Source organism: Candida parapsilosis, contig 006372 (assembly GCF_000182765.1).
Source record: "Candida parapsilosis strain CDC317 annotated contig 006372".
NCBI lineage: Eukaryota > Fungi > Ascomycota > Pichiomycetes > Serinales > Debaryomycetaceae > Lodderomyces > Lodderomyces parapsilosis.
The window spans coordinates 1,002,472-1,020,938 of record NW_023503283.1 but is presented as its reverse complement, the minus strand read 5'-3'; the positions used below and the strand labels follow the sequence as shown (position 1 = coordinate 1,020,938).

Below are 18,467 nucleotides of genomic sequence, written 5' to 3'. Positions count from 1 at the left end.
GGAATAAACATTTCCACTTAGGAAACTCTTCTTCACATGTGTATGTCAAGTGTAAAGAAACAATTTCTCTAATTCTTACATAACTGAATCCGAATCTTTTGTTTTTCAGTTTCATGGTGAATAAAAAAGGGACTCTAGTTGTGTTGAATACTTTTTCATCGATGATTTCTTCACTAGTTGTCTGATTACCTGAACAAAATGTTGCAAAAGTAGTCTCCAATGAACAACGTCGTAATTCTCTATATTATTGTTATTATTATTAATATTATTAATATTAACACTGTTGGCAGTATATATACATAGGCAAGTGTGTCTTCCCAATTACACTTCAGTTGGTTTGGCATTAATTCTCGTCATGTCTATACTATCAAGAATATCTTGAGCACCTTGGTCCTTCAATTTGTCACCCAATTCAATTCCTAATCGTTCACAATCAGCATCTCTGTCATTAATCTTGCCACAAACTTCAGCCTCAATAGCTTGTGTACCGTCAGGACTAACAATTATTCCCTTTACCGTCAATATCTGTGTATGTTGATTATATTCAGAATGAACCCCCAATGGAACTGAACATCCACCTTCAAGATACCTCATTAATGAACGTTCTGCGAGACAACATATAGTGGCTATTGGGTCTTCAATTTGTTTTAAAATCTCTTTGATTTGATGATTGTCCTTTTTGATTTCAATCCCCAATGCCCCTTGACCCACTGCATAGTAAACATCATCCAAACATGAAGTTATTCTATCTCCCAAACCTAAACGTATTAATCCAGCACTTGCCAATATAAGACAGCAATATTCATTTTCAGGATCATCCAATTTCCTCAATCTTGTTTGTATATTACCTCGTACACTTTCGAATTTCAAATGAGGGTAATTTTTAATCAACTGACTCAGTCTACGAATAGATGAAGTACCAACTATTGATCCTGCTGGCAAATCTCGTAAATGTCTATAGGGACTACCCAGCTTCATGACAATAGCATCTCTTGGATCTTCTCTTTGAAAAATACACCCCAATTCAAACTCTTCTGGTAAATGAGTTGGCATATCCTTGAGTGAATGAACAATTAAATCCAATTGAGGAAACTCATCAACTCTATCCATCAAAAGAATCTCCAATTCTTTAGTCCATAAACTCTTACCACCGAATGAATAAAGTGGTTGTGTTTGTACTTTATCACCCAATGTACTTAAGGCTAGTATTGAACAATCTATTTCAGGATAAATGTCTTGTATGGCTTTCTTAACAAGTTCCAGCTGAACAACAGCAAGTTTTGATTTTCTGCCACCAATTTGTATGTGAGATATGTCTAGTTGTGAGGTGGCATAACTGGAATCATGTATGGGCATAGTAATGTGTGGCATTAGTGAAAAAGATTGTACTTGTATGGAACTTGGTAATTGAATTAGTGGAATAATGAGGTTGTGTATATGACGAAAAAAGTATATATGTATGCTAGTAAAAAATGCAAAATAAAATGCAGTTGGTTGTTGTAGTAAGTGTTTGCTAAAAAAGCTATTGGAAGTATCAGTTATGGCTATGTAATTTTTGAAAGGTTGCTTGGTTGAATGAGGAATGAGGAATGAATGAACGATAAAGAAGAAGAATCAATACTTTTAAATAAAATCTCTTTCTCTTGTGAAAAAAAAAAAAAAAAAAAAAAGAATCAATACAATTTCTTCTCATTCTTGTGAAAATAATATTGAAACCAAACAATAAAACAAATAGAAAATACACAAATATACATTATTACTATTACTACTGCTGTTGAGATAGATATAATTGGATAAAGTATACACCAGTAAGCATTGCAACTACGATCTTACATACAATACCAGAGAATTAACTCCCGTAAGCTTTAACACAACTAATATGATAAAGATGTTGGTGTTGTATAAATACTAGTGATGGCAACAGTCTTTTGTTAAAGATGAGTGGTAGTGTACTAGTGGCTAAAATTGTGTGTAATTGAAAATCGAGACAATCTGATTGCTTACAAAATTTCTTTTTATTTTTTTTTGACTTTCTTGTTCTAGTCTTTTTTGCAACGGCTTAACAACAGAATCATCCGCATTGGTTTACTCAATTGGGTAATTATCTCACACTCCATTTATACCTTTACCTTTGCCAAACACTCATTTTTTTTTACAACAAGAGAGAGCATGAAGCTCTTGTTGGTAAGCAACTACATGATTGCAATTAGTAGCTTTGGGGTTTGGGGTATCGTTTCAATTTACAGCTATTTATAAATGTATTAAAACTCTCCAAAAGTGGCTAAAGATTTTTATTTTTTATAGTAAACGCTTTTACTAAGCAGATCAATAAGTAACGATGGTTGTCATTTGGCCAGTGACTCCTAGATTTCTTATCTTTATGAATGGGTACACATATACAATCAAGTCATCTCGTTACTAGTTACTGTAATGATGTTATGAGGTGTGTGTATGTGTGTGTGTATGTGTGTGTGTGTGTTATGCCCCACTCTGACAAACTGCTCGATTCTGATTGGACGAGATCCATGTTTTAGTCAAATGCCGAATTTCGTGAATTGAGAAAAAAAAAAATTAAATCGAATTTAGAGTGAGACGGAATTAAGTGATTTTGTGTAACAATTTCTCCATCATCATTGAGGGGCAGCATGTCAACAATCAAATGAGTGGGGGAAAGAGAGAGAAAGAGAGGTATCGATTTCTTATCTCCGATTATGATATCTAATGTGTTTAGCCAAATCAGGCACAACACGTACGGATTCAATACCTTTTTCTCCTGATCATGCGAGATTCGATCCTTGTAAAATCGAACTCCATACTGGTAAGATGTCTGTATGCATTCCAACACACTACGATAGTTCAGTAATTTGTTGTTCTGAATGTATTGTGTATCATTATCTATAACCTCACAATATCTCCGCATTAGTACTAAAATCCACCCTCACTACCTGTACCTGATATGCCTCCTCATCTTTAAAATGTCTCATCACTATCATATTGATCAATTTCAGTGTCACTCAATGTATTAAACTTTAATGGAAGAGTTTGATTCGATACTTCTTCGTCATCAACATCCTCATTGTCGTTATCATTATCACAATCGCATCCTCTTTTTTCATCCCCGTCATCACTTTCTGAATTGATCAGCAACTCGTCATCATTATCATCATCATCATCATCATCGTAAACACGTGCGCGTACACGTCCACTTGCAAGTACCCGTCTCTGTACTGGCGCATCTCCACGTCTGTTCCCATTTTCATCTGGATAATCATCAATCTCATTAATTCGATACATCATCACCAGTTTAGAATCATCAACACTGGTTGATACCATACGTTTGGCAAGTAATGATTCAAGATTAGATATTCGTGTAAGGATATCTTGTGTATACATAGATTGCAGCAAGGGCATGGTTGTTGTTGTTGTTGTTGTTGTTGCTGCTGTTGCTGTTGGTGGTGGTGATGAGCCAAAGAACGGTTGTGGAGCGTAAGAATGCAGTTGTTGTTTCATTTGTAGTGGTGGTGGTGGCTGCAGGAAAACCGATCCTCGTCTTGGAACATTGAATGACTTTTGGACCTTTATGGGTACTTGTTGTTGTAGCTGTAGCTGCTGCTGCATTGGAGGTGAATTCCGCCGTTGCAGTTGTGCTTTACGAGAAAATACTCGATTCACCAGTGGCACTTGTGCTTGAGTTTGAGCTTGTGTCTGTGTTTGAGTTTGTAATCGATCAAGTTTGTTATCCAATGTGGTGTTTCCTGGAACTCCATACTTTCGATTCAACAACTGATCAATAAAGAACGAATCGGTTGATGCTGTGCGAAAGTGTCCACCCAAGGTACTGATTGATTGATGATTCTTCATTGCTTGTCGTTTGTTAACTTTAATGGCAACTGCTTCTTGTGATGTATCGACATACCCAATACTAACTTGATCTCCAAACTGATCTTGGTCGTTATTAATAAACGCAAAATGCTTCAAATCAACATCATCATTGGCCATTTTTTTTCTTCTTTTTGAAAATACATGCTTAATTGCTTCGTACGCCAAGACGACCCCCACTAAGGGCATCTTGAATAATTGACAATACCAATTAACCACCCCCAGCTCTTGATTTAATTGACCCATTTTGAAATACAAAATCAAGTTGTTCAGTTTGAAATAGTTAAATTCATGTTCGATATTTTCCCTGGTCTTGGTGAATACCCCACTAAGACAAATTGCTAAAATTGTCCCAACAATAAATTGAATCAAGAATAAATAACTCATTTGCATAATTTTACCCAATGTATTAAAGTCATCCCAATAATTCCAAACTGATGGTGTGAATCCGAAAAAGATCTTCAACATGTTGAACAACACATCCTGTCTCGTTTGATTATATGATAAAGTGATGAAACTGAAATAGAACCCACTAATCAATGTGAAAAAAAACAACACGAGACCAATCAAATTGAAAATCATCTTGTGGAATGACAACAAAATTAAACTGAAAAACCGGTAATTGTTAAATACGGATAATATTCGTGGGAACAAAATTATCCCAATCAAACTGAATACATCATGATAATATCGTGGAGATTGCCAAATGAATTTGAAAAAGAAGCACAAATCAATAATGGAAATAAATAGCAAGTCAATCTGATTCCAAATAACCAAGTTCAAAAATCGATGATCAATTTTAGTCAATTTGGTAAACACTTCGCAATTGAAACTTAGTGCAAGGAGCCAAAAATACAATTCAACAAAGACTGGATGCTCATTTGGTTGTAAAATCATAATAAAATAGACAATAGCAAAGTTGATCAATTTCAAATTAATCAAAACATGTTGATATTTAGGCACAAGTTGTGCTCGGTTGAATATGCGAACAATGGAAAACTTGTCGATTGAATCGTCAAAAATCATTTCATCAGCACTCAGGTCACCATCTCCATCGAGATCATAGTCGCCGCAGTCTGTAACACTCTTGTTGCCATCACCAGTGAATATGTTATACCTTGACAGTGGTTGCTTTCTCGAACTTCTTCTCGCTCCCAACAATGCGCTTTTTTCATCATCACGAAACTCTCCACTATGATAATAAGAGCACGACCCACCATAGACCAAATCGCCGTTATAAAACCGTTTCAAAATGTGAATCACAATGGGTTGCGATAAAAACCGTTTCAGTTTTGACAAAATACCCAATTCCAAAGTATTGACATCCATCATCCCCATAGTTGACATCGTGTTACTAGTGGCAGTGGCCAATCCCGCGGGTGGCTTTATAAACAACATCTGTATTCGTTGCCATGATCGATACTCCCGCAACATTCGTATTGCCAATAATTCACACACATTGGCTTTTGTACACAATAAATCAAAACAAATCAAATTGTTCTCCAGTTGAATCAAGTATTCGTATCGAAGAAGAAGAAGAATGTAGATGGTAAATGTTGATATTTTGAGCTTTGATTTTGGGTCAGAAAATTGTGTGGGGGGAAGATGAGATTGACTCTTGTCTGTAATTGATATAATCTCCACAATAATTGGTTTGATCAAAGTAGATAAGATCTCGGGCGTTTTCAATTGCTCGAATTTCAAACTCAACAGGACATTGGAGTTGATCAAGTTTTGAATTTGAAAATAGTAGGATTTGAAATTGGTTGCTTTTCGTTGCTGAAGTAGTTCTCTTGTGGTGGAGTTTGCTCCTCCTCCTCCGCCTCCGCCTCCTCCTGGTAGTGATGATGACGAGGATGCCGATAAAGGAGGTACATGGTTATAACTAAGTTCCCGGTTCCTCGACATTTCTTCTCATTATCTTGTGTATGTAATCCAGATTGATTGGTTGAACAAATTGTCACTCTTCCTTTTGGCTGTCTCTTTAGCTTCAAGTAAAAATTGTCTTTGGATTTTTTTTTTTCTTAAACTATTTGCTCCGCAAAAGAAAATCATTCCATTATCTAAAACGTTTCATTGTAAGGGTGTATATATCAGCTTTTAGCGAAGAATGTTCATCATCATGTATAGCTTTGTGTGTGTCTAAAACTTTTGGTTGCCAATTCTTGAGTGTCTTGTGTTGATTTCTTGATTTGGCGAATTTGTAAATAAAGCGCTACCGTAACAGATAATAAGGCATATATACAAGGAATGGGAATGTTGGCAGCAACGAGCCAGTTGTTTCGTCTCTAAACGTTGTCTCACTTGGCTGTAGTAGCTCTATTACGGGTGAGTTTTTAGCAGGTGGATTCGAAAGTGACAATCTCCGACTATCAAATGCTTTAAATGCATATAATTAATTAGTACAAAGACCGAGCCATGCACATTTTAAACTACCGTTGAGTTCTTCTCTTTACTCTCCAGCAAAAAGTAGGGCAACTGTTGTTGTATACTCTTCTAGGGAATCACAGCAACATCTCCTTTTCCACCGAGACGGCTCGACAGTCCGTATCAATCTGCTACAAATGGGCAGACTGGGTTGAACGTCTTCTCAAGAGAGTTTTATTCACAAAATATAGATATTCAATACATTAATCGGGAATAGAAACTACATAAGGTAATCATCGTATACAATTCAAAGCCCATTCTATCTCGCATATGGAATTGAATCAAGAATCACAATGATTAACTTGTCACGATTTACTAGATCGAACAAAACCAAAATAGTTGCCATCATCAATGCAGAAACTAAAGTAATCAGGGCAATGAAAAATGATTCGTTCTAGATAGGTTGTATTGGAGACAACCCCGTTGCAACCAATCCAGTTTTGAATACGATACTTATATGTCCACCCATATCCTTCAAAGTGTATCTCATCTTGAAAGATACCAACAGACAAAAGTCAATGCTCATCGTCGATAATTGAAGAAAACGAACGCACTCTCGAAAGCGTTATCAAGAAGGTTTTCGAGATATTGGATCACAACAATCTTCAGGTTAGCATCAACATGGTGTAACTCATTCAATAAAGGGTTATCATAACAATGCGATGTGTGTGTTTTCTTTAATTGTACATACTAAATACACAGACTGTTTCAAAATCAGTTTCAAAATGTATGTATTCCAATTACTTATACTGAACCACAGAAGGGAAAGAAACAAAACTCACAAAAGACAAGTAATTTTTGAACGGAGGATTTGGTTGCCTATATATAGTTCAGTTTCAACCCCCTTTGTCTCCTCTCCCTTGGAAAATTTGAGTAACTAAAGTGTGAACAGGAGTAGCACATTCTATTCACAACAATAATACCGGTAACGTCATTTGCACAACGGTAAAAGCAAGTGCATTCTTGTTGCGTAAATTTGTATGTGGGACATGCGATAAAAAGAGATTGAATATCAACTCGGGTAGACTTGATAACCATTATACCAATTTTTTTCCCCTCCTGGGGGTTTGGTTTGCTTTAACTTTCTCCGTGTAATTGTGAAAGTTATTCAAACACAACAAATTGCTTGCATCCAACCCCCCTTCTAAGTTCATTTTCTTTGTGTTCACATGTGGGAGTCATACCACTCAGCTTATGGGAATCAACTCTTAGCTCTATGTGAGCCCATTGCGTTTGGTGTGATAGAAACCACATGTTTCAATACATGTATTCACTTAACGACTCTCTAAAACCTCTTATACCGGAGAGCTAATACGAACTCACATATTACACACTGAGATTGGTTGAGTCCTTATGGATGTATACATTTATCTTAATGCCGATGTATACCTTGACTGTTTGAGATTTATACAATTTGCACAGGTATGTGTATTTTTGGCGTGAATGTCCAAAAGGCACGCAAAAGGTTTGTAACCCCCTGGTATGTGCGTTGCCAATCTCCCAACTAGTAGACAGATCGCCGATGTCAGAAATTAAATCCTGTAGCGTGCTGTGTGTAGCTTTGTTGAAACTCGTCTAATCCTCAAATGTGGCATATAATTTTGCGCGCGCGCAAATTTCCCAAAACGGATAAAGAAAAAATTTTCTCGTGCTGAATCTATATTTAGATTTATGAAAAAAACCCTAAAAAAAATGTTCGCCGTTTGCCCTTTTAAGGCGTTTTGGTGATTCCGGTTAATCCCTTCCAATATACAAACACCAAAAGTTGTTTATGTGCATGTGCCATGTATCCTGTTGGGTTTAGCAAGTAAAGATATCTTCGGCAGATCTCAATAGTAGTACTCGGCATTAAAATTTTTCAATTCTCATTTTCTTAGATGCCGGGAGAACAACAAAATGAAATGACCACAACGTGGTGTCTAGCTACAAATATCACCAAATTGTTGAAACAAGGCTTTTACTGTGTGGCTTTCTTGCTCATTGGTCATGAGGAATAAGAAATTTTCTTGCAAAACGCACTAAGTTGAAATTGTCAATGGCTTTGTTGAATAAGCCACTCAATACATTTTTTCGGTAATTGAAACCGGCAAGCCATGGGAAATGAAATTTGTTTTGTAGGTGGAGAAAAAATAAATTTGCACAACAAACAAAATTTATTTAAAACCTTTGCATTCTCGTCGCGGGCATTTATTTATTCCCGGGTTGTTAAAGAAAACAGCATAATCAACTATACAAATTGAACCCATTTATACACATTTTTGAGAAGCTGCGCCACCTTAGAACTGCTGATACCGGACAATAACAATACTCGTTATTCACGCATCCATCTAATCAACCAACGTGCAATACTAGTTAAGTGCATTTTATGAGCGATACAGCACAGCTAGACACTAGTGATCCCATCGCAAGACCAAACCATACAACGTTCAATCCACAACACAACTCCCGAATGTCATCTGCCTCACCATCCGCACAAATGTCTACTTTAAGATCAGAAACATCCAACAACACTAATCAGCATCGACCGTCACGAAGGGTTGCTCGACGTGCATGTTTATCATGTCGTGAAAAAAAGATCAAATGTGATGGTGAACCTGTTTGTGCTATCTCATCGGCGGATGGGATCAACAAAGTAGTTCCAGAAAAGACGAGGACTTGTTCAAATTGTAAATTCTTAGGACTAGAGTGTGTGTTTGTTCAAAGTAATCGTGGAGGAAGGAGAAAGAGAAGAGATGCCAATGATTCAGTAAGTCAGACTGGTAGTACAACTTCCACAGCACAATTGAAAAAAACAAGAACAGAAAGTTCCAACACTGGCACATTTACAAATGACATCAATCAAAATGCAACCGACAGGGCCCCTACAGATCAAGATGATAGTGTTCAAAGCTCCACCGCTCGTGTTAGCTCATTTATTTTAAGTGGCAAGGATAAACCAAATGTACCTATTCCTCCGCCAATCCAATCTAATTTTCCAACTCCTTTGGATAGATTGCCGCCACCGATGTCATCCACGAGTGAAAGTCAAAACATTAGAAGTGAACATGGTCGTGCATTCAGTAAAGCACCGTACCCTGAATTCGATGACATGGTGCGAAGCGACACTACGAGGTCAAACTCCTATGATTTCCCCCGGTTCCCATTTGCATCAAGACCAGGCGGTGGAAGAAGGTACGAGGATATTGATCGTCCCGATGAAACAGAGACCGAATCTTCATTTAGATTATCGAGTGTCCCACCAAAGGGACCCCGCGATGGACGTGGTCCACCATCACCTCATGGATTTGGAAGAGGACCACCTCATCGCCGAGGACCACCACCATCACCGCCACATCGTCATCATCACCATATGGATGATTATTACTCGCTTCCGCCACCACCTCCACCTCCTCCATTTGGGTTTCATCACGGTCCACCCCCACCTTTCCCTCCGCCGTTTCCTCCACCGCCGCCACCTCCTCCAGGACACTTTTCTCACTTCCATCCACATTTCCCTCCGCCACCACCGCCTCCTCCCCCACATTTTCGTCACCATTATGGAATGCACAAACACCACCCTCATCGTCACCGTCATCGGTTTTATGATCATCGTTACGAGGAGGATGATGAAGACGATGAAACACTCGAGGGCCAATATTCACCAAAACGACGCGAACGTCGCAAAAATGAAAGGGACTCCTACAGTGAAAGCTCTCGTGCTAAATCTAGGAAACGCAGTAGTGTTTCAAGCTCGCGCACAACGCTGTCGTCGGAAAGTGACTATAGGGGGACCAGCCTGTCAATGGCGTCAAAGTTGCCCCTAAGAAATGATAGAGATGCCCCCCTGGTTGATGGATATAAGGTACCTCTAGCATCCCTGCATCCCGAAACATTTGTTGCCAATCCACCTCAAGTTGTGACCAAAAAGTCAACACAGCCGTTTTCTGATGACCATTTAGCCCAATACGATCTCCCCAATTGGCAAACTCTTGATAAGATATTGTCGGCTTACTACATTTACAACCAACCCAATCACCAATTGTTTCCTGGAAAACACATTTTGCTCAGGAACTTGTCTTTGAACACCGACAGCTCGGTGCTACATGCAATAATTGCTACAGTATGCATAACTGCAACAAGATTAGATCCACACCTAGCAATCAGCAATGATGAAAACTACTGGATTGGAAATATTTATAAATATTGGGACAACTTGAATGGCATTGGGATCATGATTTGTTACAAGTTGATCCCAAAGTGTACTTCTGTTAGGTACGATATGAGGTTAATCAATCAATTCAATGCCAAGATTTTGGAAACAATTCATGAGAACAACTATGTGGAGATTTATAGTCAAAGGAGATTTGATCAATCAGAGGCGAATAGAGGAACACTGAATCAAAAGAATAATTCAATGTTTGGCACACTGAGACAAGTTTATGAACGTGAGCTTGTTTTACGGTTGATTTGGAGTTTCTACATTCATCATATCATCCTCTTGAGGTTTAATCAAGGCCGCCCCTACTACAAGTTATCAATGATTGTTGATGATTTCAAGTTTGATTATGAAAGAGATCACTATTCAAATAACATTTTGCTACCTTTGAATGATTACGACTACATGACGTTAAATTTGGCCAACAATAATAGGACAAGTTGGAAACAATTGCATGACAAGGTTCATTTCCCATCCGATGCATCGAGTTTGATTTTGGCTAGTAAGATATTTGAGAGATTGTTGACTAAATTGTCCAATGATGAATTGACATTTGACAACTTGATTACTGCTGATGAGTTCAATGTTGAATTCTCAAACAAAATTAAGAATCAATACGTTTCAATCAAGGAGGACAAGAAATTGATTGTGGTGAATACTAGTTACTGGTTTGCAAATATGATTCTTCGCGTTTCCGAGGTTTTACAATACAGCTACTTTATTTCTGATGTGATGAAGTTTAGAATGTACAAGCATAAATTTAGCCACAGTACAGAAGAAGCCAATTCTAATCAAATTTCATTCACACCGATCATATGCGATGAGATTCGAGATTGTGGTGATGTCACTAGCAAATTGAGCCAGTTCACCTCAAATCAATGGCGCAGCTTAATTGAAATCGTCAAATCAATGAATGGGTTTATTTCGTTGCTTGAATTCGCACCACTGCAAGAATACCCAGATTACGCAATCGTACTTGGACCGGCATTGATTAACGATGACCAATCAATCAACAAGCCCAATCCAGTCTCTAATGCCATCAACAAATCAACTGAATGGTACGACTCCCCTGAATTGCATTCGACAGTCAAGCAGTCGTGGAATAAGTTACCACAATATGCACTATCATTCTCAGCAGGGCTTTTATCAATCATGTGCAGTTTAGCAGTATTGACAAAATACGTAAAATTGAGCATCAAGGCTGACCTGAAATGTATTAGTGTTGAGTTTTTGCAAACAGGTGAAGTGAGAGAATTTCCTGATACAAAAGCTGATACAATTGATGAAATTGACAATGTTGTTGAACTGTTCAACACTTCAGTAGCTTTGAAGCATGTGTCGTCGTTATGCGAGTTTATCAAGTTTAAATTGTCCTACAGCAATGTTGAACTTATGCAAAGCACAATTCAAAAGATGAATAAGGTGACTCAACATTTGGAAAGTATTTTGAGTAGCTAAATAGACATTACACTAAGCCACACGCTTTATCGTCAATGTATTTCTATGAACACCGTCTCAAAGCCCGTTGTATTTTTGTAATAACGTAATTCTGACATTCCCACATACGTCATCGTGCATATTGTCATTTGTGACAATAGAAAGGGCCCACGCGCTCATTTTGCCGACAAAACAACCCCCCCCACGTTTTCGCCGAAAAGAAAAGAAGAAGAAAAAAAAAAGAATACCCTTACCCACATGCACCAGTATTAATAAACCCGAAATATCCTGAAGTGCATGATTTTTCAAGTGCTAATATAAGTTTAGACAGTTGCCCATTTTTATCATATTTATTCACTCCACAGACTCCACCGAAAGCAATGATCAACGTATACAAACCAGCATTACAAAGTAGAGATATTGCGTCTTACAATAATGAGTCCACTACTGATTCCATCTTGCAATACAGCGGAAACTCGACATCCACTCCCATCTTACCATTCAACTACACCATTGAAGGATTAACTAGAGATGTGTATCCAAAACCTTTGCATTCACATAACGATTATTGGAGAAAGCATCCCTTGTTTGATGCATTAAATGTGGGTGCGATATCCATTGAAAGTGATATTTGGCATTTCCCACAAACTTACAAGCTACAACGCACAACCACTGAATCCACAGATGTTACAACAACGCCCAATGAAACGTTGTATTTTAACAGCAGTGAAGTTTATGTGGGCCACAATCAAGTCTTTTTACATCCAATAAATACCTTGTTCAACTTGTACTTGAATCCATTGTATCAGTTTTTCAAATACGCCAATCCCAGCTTTGATTTTGTTGATGGCGGTGAAGGTAGTCCGTTTATTGGTGATGAAGCAAAACATGGTATATTTTACAATGACCCGGAACAGCCAGTCTACCTTTGGTTTGATTTCAAGACTGAGCCTAATGGAACTTATGAAGCTTTGAAACCGTTGTTGCAACCTTTTATTGATGATGGTTTGTTAACTTTCTACAATACAAGTGATGATTCTCTCCATGAAGGACCTTTGATTTTAACAATAACGGGGAATTTACCAATTGAAAAAGTGAGTGAAGAAGAAGTGAGATATACATTCTTGGATGCTCCATTGAGTTACTTCAACTCATCAGGAAATGACGACGAGTTACAGAAATGGTCGAAATTGTCAAGAGTTGCAAGTGGATCCATCAAGGGCTTAGTGGGTGATGATTACAACTCCACAATTAGGAACGAATTCACCGATGACCAGAAAAAGAATCTCAAGGAATATTTCGATAAAGCACATGAGTACAACTTGAAAACAAGAATATGGGGTGACATTACTTGGCCCTGGAACTTGGTTGATCTGCACTTGTGGGATTTGTATCAAGCAGGAACAGATTTATTAAATGTGGACGATTTGAAAAGAGCTGACAAACTATTCCCCATAACATAGAGATAATACAGCTTAATGTAATTTCATTGTTATCTATCTAATCTATAATACAGTTTTTGTTTGATTTTTTCGTACTTAAAAATTTCGTTTGAGTAGTTCGTAAGTATAGAAAATCAATGCATTGGCTGGAATGCATCGAATCATGGTTATACCCAATCCATTATAAAGATTCATGACTCCCCCCGGTTTTGAACACAACTTTCTCATCTCTTTCCAAAAATCCGTTGCCATATGATGATGCTTGCCACTGGTGCCAGAAAGTATATCATGCGTTTGTATATTGGACTTGACAGTATCAACTGGGAACATGGAAAAGTTAAACAACACACCAGCCATAGCTCCACTAAACAACAATTGTAGATCCTTATTCTTGATGAATGGATGCTTGGCGGTCTCGAAATACGCATTAATGTACTCATACGTGCCAAACCAAATCAGGGTACCAACAACTTCACGAACCATGGTTGATCCCAATCCATTCCACAATCCGACAACTCCCTTATGATTCAAAGTGTCTCCAATCACTGAAGTGTATGTATGAGTAACCAGTTTAGCCGACATGTTGGCTACTTGCAATTGACACTTTACCAATTCCACAGGAGTTAAAATAAAGCTAGCCATAAAACCAGCAAATCCTCCACTGGCGCATTTGGACCACATTGACAAACCAGGGTCATAATGCTGTAGCACACTTGTTGCAAAGTTGTAACTGCTAAATAAAACTGCATTCTCCAAACAAGCACCAAATAATGGTGCTTTCAACCCTTTGTAAAATCCCATGACCCCTTCATTATGGAAAGTTTTCGTTATCATATTCAATGTCGACGTAGCATGTGAGTTATTGGCTTGTAATCGAACTTTTATGGTGTCAAAGGGGAACTCGACAAGCTTACCAACCATACCTGAGGCGGCACCAAACGAGATCTCTTTTAATGGATGAATCAGCGTTTCTACGTCATCATTGTGTCGTATCTCAATTTCCTCCATTTAGTTGAGAAGGGTCTGGCCTTACTCTTATCTATTATGAAAAATTTTTCCTTTTTTGTGATCAACAAAAAACGTTTTCATCTTTTTTTGCAGCATTGCTCACCAAAATGTTCTTCTGGAGATTATTCTTGTTGGTTGCAAAGCTGCGACCATCTTCACCGATTGACCAAAATATGCTCTTATGTTTCGAGAATGAAACTGTTGAGGCTGAAAATGAACCACAATACTTTTTACCGTGATGAGGTCTAGAAAATGAATTGTCAAAGTTGTCAGATACTCAGTATCCTTCTTCAGGTTATATCTCGCCACTTCAGAAAAAAGTGCACACGTTAATGAGAGCACACATGATTTGCAATACATTATATAGCGAGCATGTAAACCATAACGAGGGTTAGTTGAAGAGAACTTTAAAAATTAGCAAAAAAAAGCCCGACGCGGGACTCGAACCCGCAACCTTGAGATTAAAAGTCTCACGCTCTAGCCGATTGAGCTAGCCAGGCAATTTTTAAATACAAAAATGTCTTGATTGAATCCACGCACGCAGATTTTCATAGTTAAGAATGCTGAAATATCTTCAAAACACCTTTCCTTCAACGTAAATAGAACCCGTGTGATTACCTTCAATGCTTTACAAAGGACCCTTGCATCACAAGCTACATAGTCACACCTTACATGACCCCCTTCATTGATAGATCATTTATTAAAGGAAATCTATTTTCTACTCGCACATCTCTTCTTCAGACACTTAATTAATCATCATCGTCATTTGGTTTATCATTCAAAACACCACTTGCTTGAATCAAGGCGTCGATATCTTTGTCACTCCAGATTTTGCGCAAGACTTTCCCTTCTTTGCCCAAACTCAATGTAGCAAATTCTAGCTTTTCGCTATTGAGGTTCGATGCATCCATGGTTTTTGACAATACCTTAATAGCCAACTCACATGCCTCTTTCAAAGTCAAATCGTCTTTATAATCCTTCTTCAATAAAGTTTGTGCAGCTGCGTTGTTGGCACCGATACTAGTTGCTTTCCAACCGCTGAAATTTCCTGAAGGGTTAGAGGTATACAACTGATACTGATATCTATCATCCCACCCAGCATATAGGAAACTAACACCGAAAGGCCTCAACCCACCGTGTTGTGTGTAACCTTGTTTGATATTTGCCACTCTCTTGATCAAGATTTCACAAGGAATCTCCTCATTGTATGTCTTCAAATATTGTTGCGATTGAACCCTGGCATTATTGACCAAAATCGAGGCATCAGAGGTCATACCAGCAACAGCACAAATCAATTGATCATTTATTATGTACAATTTCTCAGCACTTCCGTCGTCATCCAAAAGCTTCGATGTTACTTTCTTTTCACATGCCAACACAACACCTTCACTGGATACTATCCCCAATGCAGTGCCTGCCATTGAAATAGCTTCTTGTGCATATTCAACCTGGTATAATCTTCCCTCAGGTGAGAATATAGTTGTTCTTGAATCGTATCTTCTCGACATTTCTCAAACTATTATAATTGGTGTTGTTAAGTAAAGGATATTCAGATCTAGATCAATTGATGCAAAGCTGGTTGAATCACGGTATGTATATAGAATGCTTTCGTGTTGTTCTCTGGTGGCGACTGTAAGAGTGAGATTGTTTCGATTTTACATTCTCTGAAAAAATAAAAAAAAAAAAGTAAATTATTCTAAACCGTCGTCGTGAAAAGCAAATATCTCACTCAAAGGAAATCATTCCGCCTACATTGAATCTACACCAAGCTTACAGACTAATGTCTACATGGCGATATTCGTCAGCTCTAGAAATGTACCCATAGGGTATAGCACACCAGAGTTTCCCTCAGTGTTTTGGCCTATTGGGACCACAAGACCATCATATTTGAAGTCGTTTCTATACTACTCGTGGGATATCTGGAGATTCACAGTATTCTGGTCATTGCTACTTTCTGGCGGTCTTTACTTTTGCGTTGGTGTATTATCATGTTTAAATAGTATACTCAACAGTTACAGACACAAAACACTTCACAGTTTCAAGGTATTCACTTGTGTATTCATCTTAGTTTTTTACGTCTTCACTGGGTTACTTAAAGGGTTTATCGGAGGAGCAATTGTTGGTGTTATCCTTGCTGCTATTTACCAGGCTGGAAATTTGACCATGAGTTGTTGGATTCCATTGACATGGGCAATTGCGCAAATATTGTATGATATTGCATCATCGTATCTGATTAGTTCAATCATTTTGTAATGGGGAGATGAATGTAGATTATCTCTATATAGCCAATACATATGTTATCACGTTGCTCTATTTAGATGATTCACAAATAATGGTTGAGTTTTGGCCCCTAGAGCTTTCCTTGGAAAGGTTATACTTGCACAAAGTCTAGTCTCAATCGCATAATTTTTTTTTGGAAATTTGAAAGTCACCACCGATAAACCACCTCCGCTCCTCGACCACTACCACCACTACCACCACCACCACCACCTTCTTCTCCTCTCCCAAGCGATACTCGAATGTTTGATATTGACTATATAGGGATCAACCAACTTGCATACACATTCAACAAACTTGTCAATTCAAATTCAAATGGTTTCACCACTCAATTGGTTGAAATGGCCATCGAGTGTCTAGAGTTGATGGATCGGTATCAAGCCTTACACCCATCATACGTTCAAATGCTATCGTTCCTTATGTCTCAGGATATTGACGTCTCTAAATACAACGATGAATGGGTTACCAGACTAAATTCATGGTTGGCAAACTATGCTTCCCAGTTGAAGTCATACGAAAACCAGACTAATTTGAAGGCAGAGAATGCGGTTGATTTTTTCGAAAAAGTGAGGACTATAGTGATATCGTTGACTATTCAAACAAGGTATCAAGAAGCACTCAGTTATTTGAACAGATACGCGTCGGTTGTTGACTTTTCAACACAGCCGAAAACAAAGGAACAATTTCAAGCAAATAGATATGTCGAATACTTGTTTATGAAGTTCATAATCAACATTTTTAGCTTGATTTGGTTTCCCTTGGACGACAATGACTACACAATTGCTGCTGGGATGTATGTAAAGGATGGCGACAAATTACTTTATTCAACCTCCTCTTTCAAGCCATTGACCAAGATATACAACATTGTTATTACCTATCAGAAAAAAAACAGTGCTTTGTTTGAAGTGAATGATGACGAACTGAGATATTACTGGATAGTAAGATTTCTACATCTTAGCTTACTATTCAAGCAGTTTGAGTTTGTTGAATTTCAAAAGGAGTTTTTTGACTTGTTTGTTTCGCAAAAAGAACCAACAAAGTACTTATTTGCTGACACATTACTCATAAAAAGAAACCTTCTCGTTATGTATGCCGTTGTGTTGATATTCACCAAGCCCTTCAATACCCTTACATCCATCAATATTGAAAATGAGCAATTGATTGATTCGTATTATAGAGATCCAGCTTCAATTGAGTACAAATTTTTCGATCGAGTATTGAAACCGTTGGGCAGACTTGACATGCCCAGTGTGAGGCAAGCTCTAACTAATAGCTCTTTTTTAACTGAGCTCATCGCCACGTTGGAATACACGCTTCCTGTATCCACAGCGAGGTTCTCCAATAATTCAAATTTTTTCATTGAGCATATGAAGACAACTATCGATTTCAAAATGTTTTTACTTTTGGTGTCGAAATCCAAGTCCATATCAAGAGTGCAATTGTTGAAGTTGATGGGATACGACTTGTCAACTTCCAGTGACCTGGAAGTCGATGACATACTAAACCAGTTGGTGGGAGTTTTGTCAGCACTCGGATTGGGTAGGATTGGAGTCAATTACTTAGCTGACAAGCAGCTATTTATAAATAATGGTGGTATAAGCACAGCTGAAGAGGTGTCTAGATTGCAAGACGAGATAGATGAAGTACAGAATGAATTAAAGGGCGAGTCTTTGACAGTATTGATTGCCAACTTGGTTCTGTCATGCCTTGAAGAATAATTGAGGCATAAGGTTAGCTAGGGAGAAAAAAACGAATCTACGAGATCAAGCTTGATTGACAAGGGATAAAGAATTGTTTCAATT

At 37.9% G+C, this 18,467-nt stretch overlaps 8 protein-coding genes and 1 non-coding gene across 9 annotated transcripts; 4 read left to right on the top strand and 5 right to left on the bottom strand. All coding sequences in view use genetic code 12, as the record gives it.

Annotated features, from left to right (window-relative positions):
- Positions 1-321: 321 nt before the first annotated feature.
- HEM3 (hydroxymethylbilane synthase) lies at positions 322-1,371 on the bottom strand (the record flags this gene model as incomplete). The annotated part of the gene is made up of 1 exon (XM_036811373.1): positions 322-1,371. One exon carries the CDS (start codon positions 1,369-1,371, stop codon positions 322-324), a length of 1,050 nt encoding a protein of 349 aa, XP_036667816.1.
- A 1,599-nt stretch (positions 1,372-2,970) lies between these two features.
- On the bottom strand, positions 2,971-5,787 carry FGR29 (Fgr29p; the record flags this gene model as incomplete). Its single annotated transcript, XM_036811372.1, has 1 exon — positions 2,971-5,787. One exon carries the CDS (start codon positions 5,785-5,787, stop codon positions 2,971-2,973), a length of 2,817 nt encoding a protein of 938 aa, XP_036667815.1.
- Positions 5,788-8,671: 2,884 nt separating this feature from the next.
- On the top strand, positions 8,672-11,959 carry ZCF31 (Zcf31p; the record flags this gene model as incomplete). The annotated part of the gene is made up of 1 exon (XM_036811371.1): positions 8,672-11,959. One exon carries the CDS (start codon positions 8,672-8,674, stop codon positions 11,957-11,959), a length of 3,288 nt encoding a protein of 1,095 aa, XP_036667814.1.
- A 359-nt stretch (positions 11,960-12,318) lies between these two features.
- On the top strand, positions 12,319-13,401 carry CPAR2_404550 (uncharacterized protein; the record flags this gene model as incomplete). The annotated part of the gene is made up of 1 exon (XM_036811370.1): positions 12,319-13,401. One exon carries the CDS (start codon positions 12,319-12,321, stop codon positions 13,399-13,401), a length of 1,083 nt encoding a protein of 360 aa, XP_036667813.1.
- Positions 13,402-13,476: 75 nt separating this feature from the next.
- ARG11 (Arg11p) lies at positions 13,477-14,388 on the bottom strand (the record flags this gene model as incomplete). Its single annotated transcript, XM_036811369.1, has 1 exon — positions 13,477-14,388. The coding sequence occupies one exon, from the start codon at positions 14,386-14,388 to the stop codon at positions 13,477-13,479; it is 912 nt and encodes a 303-aa protein (XP_036667812.1).
- A 426-nt stretch (positions 14,389-14,814) lies between these two features.
- Positions 14,815-14,888, bottom strand: CPAR2_t_cp_Lys(UUU)_69. Its single transcript has one exon. It is a non-coding gene; the product is annotated as a tRNA-Lys (tRNA).
- A 249-nt stretch (positions 14,889-15,137) lies between these two features.
- Positions 15,138-15,896, bottom strand: PRE9 (proteasome core particle subunit alpha 3; the record flags this gene model as incomplete). Its single annotated transcript, XM_036811367.1, has 1 exon — positions 15,138-15,896. One exon carries the CDS (start codon positions 15,894-15,896, stop codon positions 15,138-15,140), a length of 759 nt encoding a protein of 252 aa, XP_036667811.1.
- Positions 15,897-16,176: 280 nt separating this feature from the next.
- Positions 16,177-16,641, top strand: CPAR2_404520 (uncharacterized protein; the record flags this gene model as incomplete). The annotated part of the gene is made up of 1 exon (XM_036811366.1): positions 16,177-16,641. The coding sequence occupies one exon, from the start codon at positions 16,177-16,179 to the stop codon at positions 16,639-16,641; it is 465 nt and encodes a 154-aa protein (XP_036667810.1).
- A 266-nt stretch (positions 16,642-16,907) lies between these two features.
- Positions 16,908-18,383, top strand: CPAR2_404510 (uncharacterized protein; the record flags this gene model as incomplete). The annotated part of the gene is made up of 1 exon (XM_036811365.1): positions 16,908-18,383. The coding sequence occupies one exon, from the start codon at positions 16,908-16,910 to the stop codon at positions 18,381-18,383; it is 1,476 nt and encodes a 491-aa protein (XP_036667809.1).
- Between the last annotated feature and the right edge of the window lie 84 nt (positions 18,384-18,467).